At 39.1% G+C, this 19410-nt stretch overlaps 2 protein-coding genes across 9 annotated transcripts in view; both read right to left on the bottom strand.

Annotated features, from left to right (window-relative positions):
- Nucleotides 1-725: 725 nt before the first annotated feature.
- LOC106093556 (mitochondrial import receptor subunit TOM22 homolog) lies at nucleotides 726-9943 on the bottom strand. The gene is made up of 3 exons (XM_013260625.2): nucleotides 9762-9943; nucleotides 8427-8465; nucleotides 726-1863 (listed from the first exon to the last, which is right to left on the bottom strand). Exons 1-3 carry the CDS (start codon nucleotides 9846-9848, stop codon nucleotides 1555-1557), a joined length of 435 nt encoding a protein of 144 aa, XP_013116079.1. The 5' UTR covers nucleotides 9849-9943; the 3' UTR covers nucleotides 726-1554.
- Nucleotides 9944-13784: 3841 nt separating this feature from the next.
- LOC106094995 (calcium-binding protein E63-1) overlaps nucleotides 13785-19410 on the bottom strand; it is a 272836-nt gene continuing 267210 nt past the window's right edge. For all 8 annotated transcript variants that reach the window (XM_059360592.1, XM_059360590.1, XM_059360593.1 and 5 more), the window contains one exon: nucleotides 13785-18647. In XM_059360592.1, coding sequence (XP_059216575.1) covers nucleotides 18625-18647 — 23 coding nt within the window. In that variant the 3' untranslated portion in view covers nucleotides 13785-18624. The remainder of the gene's footprint in view (nucleotides 18648-19410) is intronic.

Genomic DNA, 19410 nt, shown 5'->3' with positions numbered 1-19410 from the left:
ACAATTGTTTTTCGCGAAGTGCACTATCTGTCAAAGGGTTTTGGTTGTGTGTGTTCATTCTAGTTAAGAACCTTACCACACACAAACAACGAAAAATGGCGCAAACTATTAACATGCTCAACATCAGAGTTGCATTAATCACTAATTTTGACAGATAGTGTACGGAATATTTTGTTGTTGGACAACTAACTGCCACTACCTGGAAATGAATATATCTTGGCCCACACAAACAACGAAAAATGGCACGAACTAGTAACATACACAAATTCTGAGTTGCACTAATCACTGATTTTGACAAAAAGTGCACTCAATATTTTGTTGTTGGGCAACTGCCTGTAAATGAATATAAAGGCGAACCGAACACTGATTTTGGTAATAAAATTCAATGATTTGCAAGCGTTGCTCGTTAGTAAGTCTATTCATGATGAAATGTCAAAGCATACTGAGCATCTTTCTCTTTGACACCATGTCTGAAATCCCACGTGATCTGTCAAATACTAATGCATGAAAATCCTAACCTCAAAAAAATCACCCTTTATCTTGGTTGTTGGGCCTAAAAGTCTAGTTTAGTACCAGGCTTAAAGGACTACATCGGATCAATCTGATGCAAAGAAGCAATTTTTAAGGTATTTAATGTACATAGGTAAGATGTTCCAATGGAAGTTATTTGACTACTAACCCTTTGAAGCATGCTGAAGAGATCTCTCTACATAAACTGCAAAGAATAGGAGAATCACCAATATTTTCTTTATTTTTTATTAATATTATTTTTATTAAGCATTCATTTGAAGACAATTGATATAAAAACGTTGTTTATTTTTTTCGTTTAAATTGCAACAGTGAACAGTGTTGTTTCCGATTGTAACAACAATTTGAAACGAATCGTATATTTCGGTATGCATTTCAATCAATTTTCGAAAAACGCATAGGGTTTCCCAAAACAAGTTCTTTGGGTAATGCATGCGTAATATGAATATTGAATCACTACTAAAAATCTCTAAAAGTATTTCGAAAAAAAGTTTTTTTCTTTACACCAAGTGTAAGCAGTGTTGTGTTGTTGTGTTTCTAAATTTTTAAGATTACTTACTACTTCATGTATTGACTTGATTTGTATGTTGGTTTTTGCGTTTTTTTTTATTAATATTTAACAATCTAATTATTGGCGTATTATTTAAGGACTATTTGACTCCTTATTAAAACGATTTTGTTTTCTTTTGTTTTATTGTATCGTAGTATTATCTCGACTTGTTTATTTAATACAAATGCTGTCATTTTTAAGCCAATTTGTTTGTGAGCCCAGCGAAATTGAAATGACACAATACCTGGTGTCATTATCGTCATCTCTGGCCCACCAATGTTGTGTCATTTTAAATACTTTTACTTTTGTTTGATTTCACACACACTTATATTTAAAGATTTCTTTTTGTTCAGAATTTTGGTTTTGGTTGTGATTTTTTTTGTGTTGTTTGTTATTAATATTCTATTTGTTTTTGTTTGCTATTACATTTCAAAAGGTCTCTTAAATTTATATTTAAGTTTTTTTTCTTAAGGTTTTTATCGTATTAATGGCAATTCTGGCGGTGCTCCAACGGCTGACATCGCCGATCCTGGTCCCAAGAGTACCTGTTTCTGTTGTGTTTTTTGCATTTCCTCCATTTGGGCACGTTCTGTCTCAAAGATGACTGGAGCAAATAGTATTACCGAACTGGTAAAGAAAATCCACGAGGCATTACACGAGAACTTGTAGAAACCCTTGATGCTGCTTGTGGTCAGATCAAAAAGACTGCCAGTGAAGTTTCGCAATGGTTGTGGAAACATCTCGGCCAGGCCCATTATGCGCTCACCCAGTGTCTCGTCGGGTTCCTGGAATTGTTCAAAGGATAAATTGATTTGATCATTTTTTCTTACTGGTTTAATATATAACAAGATTTCATGAAATGTAAAAAATCGTAGCGCAGAGGTTAGCACGTCCGCCTATGACGCTGAACACCTGGGTTCGAATCCTGGCGAGACCATCAGAAAAATATTCAGCGGTGGTTTTCCCCTCCTAATGCTGGCAACATTTGTGAGGTACTATGCCATGTAAAACTTCTCTCCAAAGAGGTGACGCACCGCGGCGCGCCATTCGGACTCGGCTATAAAACAGAGGCCCCTTATCATTGAACCTAAACTCGAATCGGACTGCACTCATTGATATGTGAGAAGTTTGCCCCTGTTTCTTCATGGGCAAAATTTTGCAAATACAAGTAAGAGCGTGCTAAGTTCGGCCGGGACGAATCTTATATACCCTCTTATACACCATGGATAGCTTTTGTCGAGTTCTGTGCGTGGTATCTCTTTTTAGGCAAACAAAAAAAAATGAATAAGAACTGTTATGCTATTGGAGCTATTTCAAGTTGTAGTCCGATTCAGACCATAAATGAATTGAATGATAAACATTGTAGAAGTCATATTTTAGTCCATTCGGATAAGAATTGCACCTTGTAGGGTCGGTTTATATTGGAGCTGTATCTTGCTATAGATCGATTTAGACCAAATTTAACATGTATGTTGAGTGTCATGGGAGAAACCGACGTTCAAAATTTCAGCCAAATTGGGTAATAACTGCGCCCTCTAGAGGCTCAAGAAGTCAAGATCCCAGATCGGTTTATATGCCAGCTATATTAGATTATATACCAAATTGCGCCATAGTAAGCACAGTTGTTGGAAGTCATAGCAAAACACCTCATGTACAATTTGAGCCAAATCGTATGAGAATTGCGCCCTCTGGCGGCTCAAGATGTCAAGATCCCAGATCGGTTTATATGGCAGCTATTGGGTTGCCCAAAAAGTAATTGCGGATTTTTTAAAAGAGTGTAAATGCATTTTTAAAAAAACTTAGAACGAACTTTAATCAAATATACTTTTTTTACACTTTTTTTCTAAATCAAGCTTAAAGTAATAGCTGATAACTGACAGAAGAAAGAATGCAATTACAGAGTCACTAGCTGTGAAAAAATTTGTCGACGCCGACTATATGAAAAATCCGCAATTACTTTTTGGGCAACCCAATATATCAGGTTATGTACCAATTTGCGCCATATTAAGCACTGTTGTTGGAAGTCATAACAAAACACCTCATGCAAAATTTCATCTAAATCGGATGAGAATTGCGCCCTCTAGCGGTTCAAGAAGTCAAGATCCAAAATCGGTTTATATGGCAGCTATATCAGGTTATAAACCGATTTGAACCATACTTTACACAGTTGTTGGAAGTGATACCAAAACACCACGTGCAAAATTTCAGTCAAATCGGAGAATCATGGCTCCCTTTTAAAAGCTCAAGAAGTCAAGACCCAAGATCGGGAAATGGTAAAGTACCTTTATCAAGTGATAGGATAGCTTTAGCACTCATTCCCAAGGGTAAGGGTAGTTTTAGGGGCATTTGCCAAGGGAAAGGGTAGTTTTAGGAGCCTTTCACAAGGTTAGGGGTAGATTTAGTGCCCTTTCCCAAGGGTGTTAAAACTACCCTTTGTTATAGCTGCCACATAGCAAAACATGGACCGATTTGGCCCATTTAAAATTCCAACCGACCTACACTAATAAAAAGTATTTGTGCAAAATTTCAAGCGCATATCTTTACTCCTTTGAAAGTTAGCGTGCTTTCGACGGACGGACATGGCTAGATCGACTTAAAATGTCATGACGATCAGGAATATATATACTTTATGGGGTCTCAGATGCATACAGAATGACGACATTGGTATACCCCCATCCTATGGTAGAGGGTATACAAATCATCCTGGTTATGCAAATACAAATTTGTCCACGAATAGTCCATTATGGCAGATTTCGAGCGGTATGCAAGTTTTACATGGTTAAATACTTCAGGCATGTCGCCAGCATTAGGAGGGGATAAACACGTCCAGGTTTTTTTTCAGATGTTCCCAAAACAATTCGTATCCAGGCAATTAGCCTCAATGACGCATATACATACTATGAAAATATTTGAAAATAACCGTGAAATTGCCCATGGATGGAAGTGGGGAGAACAAAGTTGGTAGTTTTTGGTAACTTTATGGAACCAATCATAGACCCCATGTTCCAAAAATTGACTAAAAGCACTATACTCCTATCGCAACTTAATAATCTTTAGTTTGGTCTATAATTTAACCATGAATCGTCTTACAAACAAACAACCCCTGCAAATTATTGAAATTTATTATCAAAATGTGTGCTCTGTTCAGAAAGCTCATCGCGCACTTCTTGTGTTCAGCGACGAAGCTTGTTTTTGGCTCAATGGGTACTTAAATAAACAAAATTGTCGAATTTGGAGTGAAGGTCAGCCAGAAGCACTACTAGAGCTACACATGCATTCGGAAAAAGTCACAGTTTGGTACGGTTTATGGGCGGGTGGCATCATTGGACCGTACTTCTTCAAAGATGATGCGAATCGTAACGGAATGGTTTTTTTTTTGCACAAATTGCAAGAGCTTGACTTGCATGACATGTGGTTTCAACAAGACGGTGCCACATGCCATACAGCACGCGTAACAATGGACGTATTGAGAGGCGAGTTCGGTGAACTTTTTATTTCACACGTTCGGGACTGGTCAATTGGCCGCCCAGATCGAGCGATTTAACGCCTTTAGACTATATTTTGTGAGGCTATGTTAAAGCTAATGTCTATGGCCACAACCCAACTTCAATTGACGTATTGGAAGACAACATTGAAGAATTTATTCGTGAGATACCGGCCGAAATGTTGGAAAGAGTATGCTAAAATTGGACTAAGCGGATGGACCATTTGAGGCACGGTCAAGGCCAACAATTGCACGAAGTAATCTTCAAACCACGGGGGCCACCGTAGCGCGGAGGTTAGCATGTCCGTCAATGACACTGAACGCCTGTTTCGAATACTGGCGAGACCATCAAAAAAAATGTTCATCGGTGGTTTTCCCCTCCTAATGCCGGCAACATTTATGAGGTACTATGCCATGTAAAACTTCTCTCCAAAGAGACGCCGCACCGCGACACGCCGTTCGGACTCAACTATAACAAGGAGGTCTCTTATCATTGAGCTTAAACTTAAATCGGACTGCACTCATTGATATGTTAGAAGTTTGCCCCTGTCCCTGAGTGGAATTTCATGGGCAAAACTTGTAAGTTGCAAAATTTGCAAAGAGTGTACAGTTAGTTTTTGCTTCAATTCGGAAGTATAGACATCTTTAAAAACTTAGAAGATGATGTGAAAATGTAGTGAGCTGTGGGTCACAAGCGTCGTCTCCGGACTCCCGAAATTTTCCATGTACTTCCTTGTTGTTGTGGTTGTAGCTTTCATGTGAAAGTGGCGATCCTCGTCGAGCTCCTGTAGGTGAGCAAGCTCGTTCCGGCCCAAAGGGCTGATCGCCGCGGGAACAGGGTGGCCATTGGTTATTTAAAGGGCACTCAACATTTGTGCAAGAGCCAGTGCTTCCCGGCCTCTCATTGACACTCTCCGCTTCCTCACCAGAGACGTTTGAGGCATAACTCCTCCTGAGATTCGTAGGAGAATTTCCATTCGCCGATCATCAACATGGATTTCGAAGACTGCATGACACAACAACTGCTTTGCATGCCATCACCACACACATATTCTGTGGCTTCATTCAGCCCAGACCATGTGATAGGACAGTCCTCGTGGCACTGGACCTATCGAAGGCATTCGACATGGTCGGCCATGCCAAACTATTTGAGGACATCGCCAACACGTCCCAGCCAGGTCTGAAACTCATGGTCGCCAGTCATTTGTGGAATTTAGGGATAAGAAGTCGAAGCACCATAGAGTGAAACAGGGAGTTCCTCAAGGTGGGGTGATATCTCCGGCACTGTTCAACCTCTACTTATCCCCCATTCCACCCCCACCAGACGGCATAGAGATCGTATCATGCGCGGACGATTGTACGATCATGGCATCAGGCCCCCCACTTATTGTTGACATCTGCGATAGGTTGAACGTCTACCTCAACGAACTTGCCTCATATTTCGCTGCAAGAAATCTGAAGATATCTGCCACCAAATCTTCAGCCATCAGTGATGGTCAATGGAGAAATGATTCCGACCATCAGGTGTCCCAAAATACTTGGTGTCGCATTTGACAGCTCTTACACATTTTCCCCACATGCCACAGCAATTTGCTATAAAGCCAAAAGTAGAAACAAGGTCCTCAAGTCACTTGGGGTGCAGACAAAGAAACCTTGTTGACCACATACAAAGCAATTGGCCGGTCGATGGTAAGTTGTGCTGTGCCCGTGTGGTCTTGTCAATTTTGTGACACGCAGTGGAATAATATTCAGATCTGTCAGAATGGCGTCCTCCGAACTGCGACGGGCTGTCTCCTCAGTTCTCATGTGGACCACCTCCATCAGGAGACAAAGATCCTACCAGTGCGAAGACATAACTACATGCTGTCTAAGCAATACCTTTTTGGGCTGTTGTCGCAGAGACCATCCGAATCATCATCCTGTGGATAAATATCCACCGCCCAGAAGCCTTAAGGCAGATCTACATGATCTAGAGCGTGAGGTTCAGCGCTACAACAGACAACCTCTAGATCAAGCGGGTCTAGACCACATTCATGCGGACACTGTAGCAGATGCGGTATTCCTTGGAGAACGACCGCCTCCTATTGCACCTGAAGAAATCGACCTCCCCCGACAAACCAGAGTAGTTCTGATTCAATTAAGTTCGGGCAGATGCAGACGCCTTAACTCTTACAGAGCAAGAATTGATGCCGACGTGCAAGATGTATCTACCGATTGTGACCAGGGACCACACCATACACGTTACCTGTTAAACTGCCCAGCCGGACCCACTCGGCTCAGACCCAGATCCCTGTGGACGCCCCCCATCTTAGTCGTAGGGTTCCTGGGTCTTGACACTCAACAGAAACAAGCAGACGAGAGATAGAACACAATAAACTGCTATAACAACAACAACAACATCGATATATTCATGAGAACCAACAAATAAGTGATATTCATTATTGTTTAGACATTCCAAGTCGATTTACCCGCCTAGGCCTAGGCTAGGTCAGTTGGGATTGTAAATGGGCCATATCGGTCCATGTTTAGATATAGCTGCTGCTGCTTTAGAGGGTGCAATTTCTTTCTGATATGCCTGAAATTTAGCACGAGGTCTTCATTGTAGTTCCTTGTTGTTGTTGTAGCCACATTTGCATGTAGAGGTGGCGATCCTCGTCAAGCTCCTCTAGGTGAGCAAGCTCGTTCCGGCCCAAAGGACCGATCGCGGCGGGAACAGGGTGGCCATTGGTTATTTAAAGGCGCCAATAACCCACCTTGTCATATAGAGCATCATAGGCACTCAGCGTTTGTGCAAGAGCCGGTGCCTCCCAGCCTCTCCGCTCGATACCGCTGATTATCAGCGATTGCCGTTGCTGCTACTCCGTATGGAGCATTCCCCCATCCCCAAGCTATGTGCGCACCTACGCTTTTCGTGACAGCAGTCGCAAAAGCAACACCATACAGATCGGACCTTAATATTCCAGCCTGTAGGGTGTTGACAGCTATCCCGTGCCGGGAGGGTAAGGGCTGCCAACTCAGTGAAAAACACACTGCTACAGCAACAACAACCGTAGTTCAGTACTACGGCAGCCGGTTGTACGTACCAGATTGACCCAAAGGAGACCTTCATCGCTAAAGACTGACGCCTCAGTATACAACACACAGCTATAACAACAACATTTAACTTTTCTTTATGTTCGATAGCATACCCTTCCGTCTTGCCCATAAAAAGGATACATCTTTAAAACGTCATAAGAAATACCACCAATATTGACGTCAAACGCCTCTTACACACATCCACCTTCAGAGAGTAAATTGTTTATAATTTCGTTGAGGGCATGTGCTTTTCAGTATTTGAACAAAACTTCCTTTTAGATGCTCAAGGTGACCCATAATTGCCATACAATGAGTTTGACTTGGTGTATGCAGGGTAACAACTGTCATAGCTTACTTAGTCTTGGAAGTCCACGCAATTCCTAAATGCAATGGCATGCCTTTTTTCAATTCAGCATAGGTATCTGCAGAGTCGATACTTTAGTATTTGAGGTATCTTGTATTTAATGCGCTATTCTATATTAAAAAACAAATAAATAAAATGTTTACATACACACAAGCTACGTTCGTTCGTACATGTCCATAGATGTCGTATGCACCTTATTGTAAACATCGGCACTATCATCAATATGTAGAACTCGTTTAACATATAAACAATGCTGCTCGTTGAACATAACATTAAACCAAATGAAAAATGAAAATGCAGAGAGGCCTATTACGCAAAATGAGGTTATGTTTTGACCCAACTATGAAATTCATAGCGCAGAAACCTTAGAAAACCCTCATAAAGTTATATGAAAAAAACAATGAGAGGTAGGGTCAATAACTTACATCATCATAGTTATCCTCTACAGCAGGTTGATCACTGGTCTGGAAAAAATAAATGAAAAAGAAAAGTTATTTCACTCAATGAATACACAGCATACATTTTAAGTGGGAGGGGTAGGTGGCCACAAAACAATGACCTTACCGTGGCCACAGTCTTTCTTTCGGGTGTTTCATCTTTGCTACCACCCAACGACGACATGCCGCTATCTTTCTCGATAAACTCGATGTCGGGATCGGAGTCCACCAAATCTTCAATCTTTACGTGATCCACTTTGGCTGATTTTGTGTCAAAAAGACACCCGGAAAATCAATAAAAACACAGTGTACTCTGTTCGATAGCTCGCACAAAGACGACAATGACTTATAACTCGAAGCAAATATTCCCAATGGTGGTGGAATTATCTGCAGCTCTATACAAAGGGACGTTACACTTTTACTTTAGCAATTATTTTGTTCTTATTTCAGTTAATTTCGAGCAATTATTTATTCAAATTTTCAATAATTTTTTGCGCAATATGCACTCCAAATGATTTTTTCTCTATAATATTCACACAAAAGGAAGCTTCGAGCTGTGCAATTGGCTGAAAATGTCAAAAATCATGTGCGAGAGTGGTATTTGGGGAAATGTCAAAAACAGCCGATGGTTTTTCGAGAGAGAAGAGGCATTTCGATACATGCAAAAGCTGGGGGATGCGAAAAGGCGAATAGCGAATGTGGTGAGATAGAAAAAGGTTAATGGCAATGCTTAAGGCGTTTAATTGAAGGGAGAAATATTGGGTTGTCCAAAAAGTAATTGCGGATTTTTTAAACGAAAGTAAATGCATTTTTAATAAAACTTAGAATGAACTTTAATCAAATATACTTTTTTTACACTTTTTTTCCAAAGCCAGGATTCACTAATAGAAGGTTAGGTCACATGCAAAAACATAAAGTGGATAGGCCCCATAAACATCATTAAGGATGTCAAATCTGACGATTGAAAATGTCATCATATAGGAGAAAACGTAAACAAAGAATGAATGTAAAAAGAGAACAAGTTGACATCCTCAATGCCAAGTACTGTCAAATATTAAAAAAAAGTATATCGGCTGATCGCTTGGCTTAACCTTATTCAGTGAATCCTGTTCCAAAGCAAGCTAAAAGTAACAGCTGATAACTGACAGAAGAAAGAATGCAATTACAGAGTCACAAGCTGTGAAAAAATTTGTCAACACCGACTATATGAAAAATCCGCAATTACTTTTTGGGCAACCTAATATCATGAAGTTTGAATTAAGAGACTTAATATTCGTTTGTGTTATTTATAATAGATTAAAATCTTTAATAGCTTTTACTTACCTCATCTCCTCCACGCTCTCTTCCCTTTAAATCAAACTGATGTACATTTTGTACAACTTCAGCATCTTGGTAGTCTTCCTGATTCATTGCTTAGTTTCTTAATTGATTACCGCTTATTAAATGTTTTTCTTAAAATTGTTTGCAAAATATACTTATTTAATGGCTAGTCTTGTAATTTTTGGAAAGATTTTCCAATTGTTAATGAATGATTAAAAATTCTAAGAAAATTGTGTTTTTTATTTGAATAAAAAATGGTCTTGGTGAGGTTCTGAAACAAAAATGTTCTTTATTGAATAGGTGCGTGGTACGAGGCTATCATTGATATTAAGGCGAAAGAAATAAAGGTGTTCTCACTGGTACAACAACCACAAATCATATGGTGCAATCCGCCATCTTGCCATCAAGCTGATCGACGTTTTGCCAACACACTCAAAGAAATTTGTGAACGTGTGTGTATACATTTGCGTACACGAGCAGAGAATATGAAAGAAAGAAGATAACACCAAAGACAATGTAAAAAAAAATCTGTCATCTTAACACCGTCAGACCTGGCCAGCTGTTAACGGCTGTTCGTGTGAGACCATCTTGGTTGAATAGGTGCGTGGTATCAAGCCCTCATTGATATGCAGAAAACTTTCTTCTGTTCCTGAATGTTGAGGTAATATGGAATAAACTTCTAAACTTCTTATTAGGCAGCCACAGTACGTTTGAACCATTAGCCGAACAAAATTTTGCGAGCGCCTCTATCTTGTAACATAGTTGTGAAATAAGTTTCTCTCAATGCCATGGCAGCCCGTTGTACGTACCGGATTGACCCGATGGACAAGGGCTGCCGCCTCAGTGTACAACACTGCTACAACATGAGTTTCTCTCCTTAGTTCTTCAACTGGAGTTATGGTTATTATTGTTGTTGTAACAGTTTGTTGTGTCTTCATCCTTATTTTGGTTGTTGTTGTTTTAAGCACATTTTCATTGTTAGTGTGCAAGCTCGTTCCGGTCCAAAGGATCGATCACCGCGGAAAAAGGTGGCCATTGGTTATTTAAAGGCGCCAATAACTCACCTTGTCATATTGAGCATCGTAGGCACTCAGTATTTGTGCAGGAGCTGGTGCCACCCGACCTCACTCTCACTGAGATTCTCCGCTCGATTCCGCTGATTGTCCGCGACTAGGTCTGAGTCGAGTGGGTGTGGCTGGGCAGTTAAACAGGTGACGTGTATCGTGCGGTCCCTGGTTACAATCGGGACATACATCTTGCACGTCGGCATCAATCCTTGCTCTGTAGTAGTTAAGGCGGCTGCATCTGCCGGAACGTAATGGAGCCAGAACTACTCTGGTTTGCCGGGGACGTCAATTTCTTCAGGCGCATTGAGAGGCGGTCATTCTCCAAGGACTACATTCACCCGGTAGCCATTTACCGCATCTGCTACCGTGTCTGCATGAATGTTGTCTAGACCCGCTTGATCGAGAGATTCTCTCTTTTAGCGCCGAACCTCGCGCTCTAGATCATTTAGATCTACCTTAAGACTTCTGGGCGGTGGATATCCATCGACAAGATGATGATTTGGATGGTCTCTGCGATAACAGTCCAAAAGGTATTGCTTAGACAGCATGTAGTTATGTCTTCGCACTGGTATGATCTTTGCCTCCTGATGAAGGTGGTCCACATGAGAACTTAGGAGACAGCCCGTCGCAGTTCGGAGGGCGGCATTCTGACAGATCTGAATATTATTCCACTGCGTGTCACAAAGTTGACGAGACACACTGGCGTTGCATAACTTACCACAGACCGGCCAATTGCTTTGTACGTGGTCAACAAGGTTTTTTTGTCTGCACCCCAAGTGCTGCCAGCAAGTAACTTGAGGACCTTGTTTCTAATTTTGACTTTATCGCAAATTGCTGTTGCATGTGGGGAGAATGTGTGAGAGCTGTCAAATGTGACACCAAGTATTTTGGGACACTTGATGGTCGAAATCATTTCTGCATCGACCATCACAATCAGCTCAATATTCATCTCACGCGTATTTGTGGTGAACAATTTGGCTGAAGATTTGGTGGCAGATATCCTCAGATTTCTTGCAGCGAAATATGAGGCAAGTTCGTTGAGGTAGACGTTCAACCTATTGCAGATGTCAACAATCGGTGGGGGCCTGATGCCATGATCGTACAATCGTCCGCATATGATGCGATCTCTATGCCGTCTGGAGACGGTGGAATGGAGGATAGGTAGAGGTTGAACAGTGCCGGAGATATCATCCCATCTTGGGGACCTTCCTGTTTCACTCTACGGTGCTTCGACTTCTTATCCCTAAATTCCACAAATAACTGGCGATCACACAGATAATTCGCGGCCCAGCGTTTCCGGCCTGGTTGGAGGGACGTGTTGGCAATGTTTGGCATGGCTGACCGTATCGAATGCCTTCGATAGGTCCAGTGCCACGAGGGCCGTCCTATCACATGGCCTGGGCCGATTGAAGCTATGGCAAATGTGTGCGGTGATGGCATGCAAAGCAGTTGTGCTATGCAGTCATCGAAATCCATGTGGATGATCGGCGAATGGAAATTATCCTACGAGGCTCGGGAGGAGTAATGCCTCAAGCGTCTGTGCTACTGGTGAGAGAAGGGCGATCGGTCTGTACGACTCCCCCAAACTCGGGTCCTTTTAAGGCTTCAATAGCGGGATCACTCTGGCCATTTTCCAGTCATCGGGTCATACAACGAATCCCATCAAATTTGAGACAGTGAGATGTGTTTAGACCTTCGACATCTTCCTTGGTCTAGATCGGTCCAGATTTGAATATAGCTGCCATATATACCGATTTCTCTATTTAAAGTTTTGGGCCCATAAAAGGCGCATTTATTGTCCACTGTCGCCAAAATTTGGGACAGTGTGTTGTGTTAGGACCGTTGATATCCTTCTTCAATTTGGCCCAGATCGGTCCATATAGGTCGATCTCTCGATTAAGGCTTTGGGCCCATAAAAGGAGCATTTAGTGTCCAATTTCGCCGAAATTTGGGACAGTGAGTTGTGTTAGGCCGTTCGACAGCCCTCCTCAATTTGGTCCAGATCGGTTCAGATTTGGATATAACTGCCATATAGACCGATCCCTCGATTTAAAGTCTTGGCCCCATAAAAAATCACATTTATAATCCGATTTCACTGAAATTGGACAAAGTGACTTACATATATATTACACCACTCAATGTCCGTGCCGAAGTTGGGTGCTTAAGTTATCCAATTTTCACCGGATTGTGACGAAATGGGGTTTACATATATACCCCAGACGGTGGGTATCCAAAGTTCGGCCCGGCCGAACTTAATGCCTTTTTGCTTGTTTACATTCACTCATCTCGTAGTCTTTGTGTCCAGTTATCTGTTTAACTCAGTTCTCAATAGTCTCTTACAATGTTGTATTTTTAAACGAAGAGCTCAGTTCTTGAAATACTCTATGGTTGTTAGTGTGTCTTGAAAGCAGAAATGAATGGTGTTGTGCAGGCCCTTGATACAAACCCAGGATTCACTTTTAAGGTTGTCTCAAGCGATCAGCCGACATACAATTCTTTTTTTTTATTTTTGGCAGTGATAGCTTTGAGGATGTCAACTTGCTGTGTTTTTACATTCATTCTTTGTTGACATTTTCTCCTATTTGTGTCATTTTAATTTTGAAAACCTTATGGGGCCTTCCCACTCATTGTTTTCAGCAAGTGACCTAACCTGCAGTTATTTAGCCATGATACAAACCATTACCCAAAGCTAGCCTTTGATTTCTTTTTTAATTAAAACACCAGTAAAAGCTTTTTTTTTAGTTTTGTTTATGATTATAAACATAATTCATAATTTGTGGTTGCGTTTCTTGTTGTTGTTGTTGTTATATTTATAACTAAAATATATATATTTCTGCAGTAGTAGTTTTTGTTCTATTGTTGTTGGGGATCATCTATGTTGTTGTTGTTGTTGTTTTCAGTATGTAGCAATGCGTTTGTTGTCTTGTCATTGAATATAACACCGAAGCAAACACAAAAGTAGGGTATAACACAAATATTGTAGTTTTATTAAGTATGTGGTGGTGTGGTGGTGGTGGTAGGTATGTTCCATATATCTTTTTATTATTGTTTGTTGTTGGTGACAATGTGTTTTATAATGGTTTGTTCTCTCATTGTTGTTTTTTTGAACTATGGTTAGAGTTTTTTTAGTTTGTTTAGCATTCTGCTTTCTTTATGGATTCTCGTGTATTTAAGGTTAGTTCTGTCTGCTCTTTTTCTGTCTTTTAGTTAGAGCTTTTTGAAGAATACATTCGATTGGTTTCGGTTTGAGTTTCTATTATTATTGCAGCACCCTTAACACAAGTATCACTCTCACATTCAGACTTATCCGAAAAAAATATTTTTTTTTAAAATATTGTTCGACTTTTTACTTTTTAGGCTGCACACACAAGAAAATGTATTGTGGGAGAAAAGAAGAGATTAACACAAATTGACACTTGTTTTTAAAAGCTTCGTATCAGTTCGCAATTGTTGGAATTTTCTAAAGAGTTTTATGAGAGGTATAAGTTATTTATCAACATTTAAGGTGGCATAAACCAGTGTGTGGAACACATTTAAAATAAAAACGGCTTTCAAATTTAAAGCTGGCAAGCAAGATATATTCATTTACAGGCAGTTGCCCAACAACAAAATATTGAGTGCACTTTTTGTCAAAATCAGTGATTAGTGCAACTCTGATTTTGTGTATGTAACTAGTTCGCGGTATTATTCGTTGTTTGTGTGTGCCAAGATATATTCATTTCCAGGTAGTGGCAGTTGTCCAACAACAAAATATTCAATACACTATCTGTCAAAATTAGTGATTAATGCAACTCTGATGTTGAGTATGTTACTAGTTCGTGCAATTTTTCGTTGTTTGTGTGTGTTATGGTTCTTAACTAGAATGCACACACACAACCAAAACTATTTGACAGATAGTGCACTTCGTGAGAAAAAATTGTACTCAGGTGTTTACGGTACACTACCTGGTAATTATGTCACGACTAAAAAGTAATCGCTTGTAAAAACACAAATTATTATAAGCAATCATAAGGAGAATACCTACTTCGTTATTTCGCTAGTGAAAACTCCATCTATTGGTCTTACGTCATGGAATCTATATTCACATATACATACGGCAAATTCGTCCACAAACATCAATGAGTGCTGTCCGGTTCAAGATAAAGCTCAATGATAATGGACTTCCTTTTTAATAGGGCTCTATGAAATAAACCCCCAAAATCAAAAATGAAACAAGTCCCCAAAATGCTCTATGGAAAACAAAAAGCAACTACAATATTTTTGGGGAGTAATTACGATTTTGGGGGACTTCTTTCCCAATCATTTTCATAATGAAATAATTCCCCAATCTCATAAAAGAAACAAATCCCCAAACTTAGATTTTGGGGATTTTTTTCATTTTGTTATACCAAGCAAATCGTCAATAGCGGGGACCTAGTCAAACAATTTTATTGTCAATTTATTAATGGTCAAAGGCGTCACAGTCAGCTATTGTACGTGATAGATCAACAAAATGATCTATCAAAATGAGAGATCAAAAATTGATAGATCTATCAACGTAGATCATAGATTGAAAAATGATCATTCAACATAAGTCTTCTTATCAATATGTGATTAAATATGAGTCCAGATTGCAATCTTGCAGAGCAGGCAGAATTAGCTGCCCGATGGCAAGTGTGATTTAGCAAAAAAATGATTCGGAACACAATCACGAAAATGAGGAAAATGTTTCTGCAGAGCTTAAGGCCCTAAAAGCAATCAAAGACAAGTCCCAAAATTCCGATAAAAAAATAACATTTGCGGCGTAATGCGTTATCTAATATTTGACAAGTAAAAAGGCGTTAGGTTCGAATGGGCGGAACTATGGATATCCACCACCTCGGGTATATATATAAATCACCATTCGTCATAATCCCGTGAAAAATGCATCCATAGCAGCTTTATCGAAATATGGTCTTATTTAGACAGAATATCCGACACGGATTTTGTCCCATATTTTGGCAAAATCGGACAACAAATGCACCTTTTATGGGCCTAATACCTTAAAACGATAGATCGGTCTACATGGCAGCTAAATCCAAATCTGGACCGATCTGGAGCAAATTGAAGAAAGATATCGAGTGGCCTTACATAACTCACTGTCTCAAATTTTGGCAAAATCGGATAATAAATGTGGCTTTTATGGGCCTAAGACCCTTAATGGGGGGATCGGTCTATATGAGAGTTATATCAAGATATACTCCGATATAGCCCATCTTCGAACTTAACCTACTTATGGACAATAAGTAAGAGCGTGCTAAGTTCGGCCGGGCCGAATCTTATATACCCTCCACCATTGATCGCATTTGTCGAGTTCTATGCGCGGTATCTCTTTTTAGACAAACATAGAATATAGAATAACAACTGGTTTGTTATTGGAGCTTTATAACAAGTTGTAGTCCGATTCGGACCATAAATGAATGCTGAACATTGTAGAAGACATTGTGCGATATTTCAGTTCATTCGTATAAGAATTGCGCTTTGTAGGGGCTCAAGAAGCAAAATCGGGAGATGGGTTTATATGGGAGCTGTATGAAGCTATTGATCGATTCAGACCATATTAGACACGTATGTATGTATGAAGGTCATGAGAGAAGCCTTTGTACAAAATTTCAGCCAAATCGGTTGAGAATTGCGACCTCTAGAGGTTCAAAAAGTCAAGATCCCAGATCGGTTTATATGTCAGCTATATCAGGTTCTATACCGATTTACGCCATACTTAGCACAGTTATTGGAAGTCATAACAAAACACCTCGTGCAAAATTTCAGACAAATCGGACGAGAATTGCGCGCTCGATTGGCTCAAGAAATCAAGATCCAAGATCGGTTTATATGGCAGCTATATCAGGTTATGAACCGATTTAAATCATACTTAGCACAGTTGTTGAAAGTGATACCAAAACGCCACGTGCAAAATTTAAGTTAAATCAGGGGAGAATTGCGCCCTCTAGAGGCTCAGGAAGTCAAGACCCAAGATCGGTTTTTATGTCAGCTATATCAAATCATGGACCGATTAAAACCACACTTAGCGTAGTTGTTGCAAGTGCTACCAAAACACTATGTGCTAAATTTCAGTTGAATCGGACGAGAATTGCGCCATCTAGTGGCTCAAGAAGTCAAGACCCAAGATCGGCTTACATGGCAGCTATATCAAAACATGGACCGATGTAAACCATACGAAGCGCAGTTGTTGGAAGTACTACCAGAACACAACGTGCAAAATTTCAGTTAAATCGGACGAGAATTGCGCCCTCTAGAGGCTCAAGAAGTCAAGACCCAAGATCGGTGTACATGACAGCTATATCCGGTTATGGACCGATTTGAACCATACTTGGCGTAGTTATTGGATACCAAAACACGTCGTGCAAAATTTCATTCCAATCGGATAAGAATTGCGCCCTCTAGAGGCTCAAGAAGTCAAGACCCAAGATCGGTTTAAATGGCAGCTATATTAAAACGTGGATCCAATTGGCCCATTTAAAATCCCAACTGACCTTCACTAATAAAAAGTATTTGTTCAAAATTTCTAGCGGCTAGCTTTACTCTTTCGACGGACGGACATGGCTAGATCGCCTTAAAATGACATGGCGAACACTACTTTATGGGGTCTTAGACGCATATTTCGAGGTGTTACAAACAGAATGACGAAATTAGTATACCTCCATCCTATGGTGGAGGGTATAATTAAAACTATCAAACCACACTGTTTTCTCCTCTTTACTCCCTTTTTCTTAATGGCCTAACAGGATTCACCAATTCAGTGAATCCTGATGGCCTAAAGTCGAACAATATTTTTTTGTGTTTTTTTTTTGATTATTTTATTTATTAAAATTATAGTTTGTTTGCCTTTTCTTATAAACATTTTCTTGTTTATTGGTATTTCATGATATTTTTAATAGTTTTAAAAATATATATATATATATTTTTTTTTCTTTTGAGGAGTTATCTTTTTTGTTTTTATAAATAAACTTAAAATTAACAACACAAAAATTAAGTATATTTATGTAAATTATTTTTTTTTTGTTTAACATTTATATAAGTTTTTATAAATCTTTGTTTGGGTTTTCTTCGCTTTTGTTTTATTTTGTTTTGTAATAATAATAGTATGCATGTAAAAATAAAAACTTAAACTAATTTTTGTTGCTCTTTTTCTTAGCCATATTGTTAAGAATTTTGGTTTTTTTTTGCCTTGTTTTTCATATATAGTATAATAACATTAAGCTTAACAAAAATATATTTTAAATTTCTTTATAGAAATATTGTAATTTCAATAGTAAATTTTTGTTTTGTTTTTTTCTTTTATATATTTGCCCTTAATAAGGTGGTGTTTTTGGTTTTTCAAAAATTTTAAATTTTTTTATAATTTTAGTTTTGTTTTTTCCCGTTACTTTTGTTTTGCTTTTGAAAAAATAGAAGACTTCTTTTAAAGAAGAGTCTTCTAGCTTTATATTCCCATAATTTTGTTTTTTTGTTTAATTCAAAATATTTCATATATAAATGTAAATAAATTTTGATTATAATTGTTTTTGTTTTGATGGTTTATCGTATTCATAGTTAATTTAATAAAAATTGTTGTATTTTTTGTTGCATTATTTGCTTGTTGCTGCTTTTGTTTTTCCTCTGTCTGTTTTTGTTTTATTTGTAAGTTAAAAATTTGAGTATAATTATATTATTTATAAATTTATTTGTTGTTGTATTGTTTTTTTTTTTGTTTTAAAGAAGAAAGGTTGTTGTTTTATATTTGTTGTATCAAATGAGGTTCATACATTTGCCGCCACTTTTTAGAGCAATAGTCTTGTGAATTCTGAAAAGAGTGAGAAAGAGAGAAAATAAAAAAAAATTATAAGAAATTGCTTTGAAACAAGTAAAATGGCGTAAAATGGGTGATTGGAATGAAATTTTGCACGACATGTTTTGTTATGATATCCAACAACTGTGCCAAGTTGGTTTAAATCGGTCCAAAACCTGATATAGCTGCCATATAAACTGATCTTGGGTCTTGACTTCTTGAGTCTCTAGAGGGCGCAATTCTCATCCGATTGAAATGAAATTTTGCACGACCTGTTTCGCTATGATATCCAGCAACTGTGCCAAGTATGGTTTAAATCGGTCCATAACCTGATATAGCTGCCATGTAAACCGATCTGGGGACTTAACTTCTTGAGCTTGGAGAGGGCGCAATTCCTATCCGATTTGGCTGAAATTTTGCATGACGTATTTTATTATGACTTTCAATAACTGTGCCAAATAAGGTTCAAATCGGTTTATAACCTGATGTAGCTGCCATAAAAACCGATCTGGGATCTTGACTTCTTGAGCCTCTAGAGGTCGCAAATATTATCCGATTTGCCGGATCCTCGCATGACCATTAACATACGTGTCTGTTATGGTCTGCATCGGTCTAATACCTGATACAGCTTCCATATAAATCGATCCCTCTATTTTACTTATTGAGCCCCTAAAGGGCGCAATTCTTATTCGAATTCGCTGACATTTTACACAGGTCTCCAACATATAATTTAACTGTGGTCCGAACCGGACCATATCTTGATATCGCTCTAATAGCT

Source organism: Stomoxys calcitrans, chromosome 1 (genome assembly GCF_963082655.1).
Source record: "Stomoxys calcitrans chromosome 1, idStoCalc2.1, whole genome shotgun sequence".
In the NCBI taxonomy this organism is placed as follows: domain Eukaryota; kingdom Metazoa; phylum Arthropoda; class Insecta; order Diptera; family Muscidae; genus Stomoxys; species Stomoxys calcitrans.
Note: the sequence above shows the minus strand (reverse complement) of the source record. Positions and strands in the feature narration are given on the sequence as shown.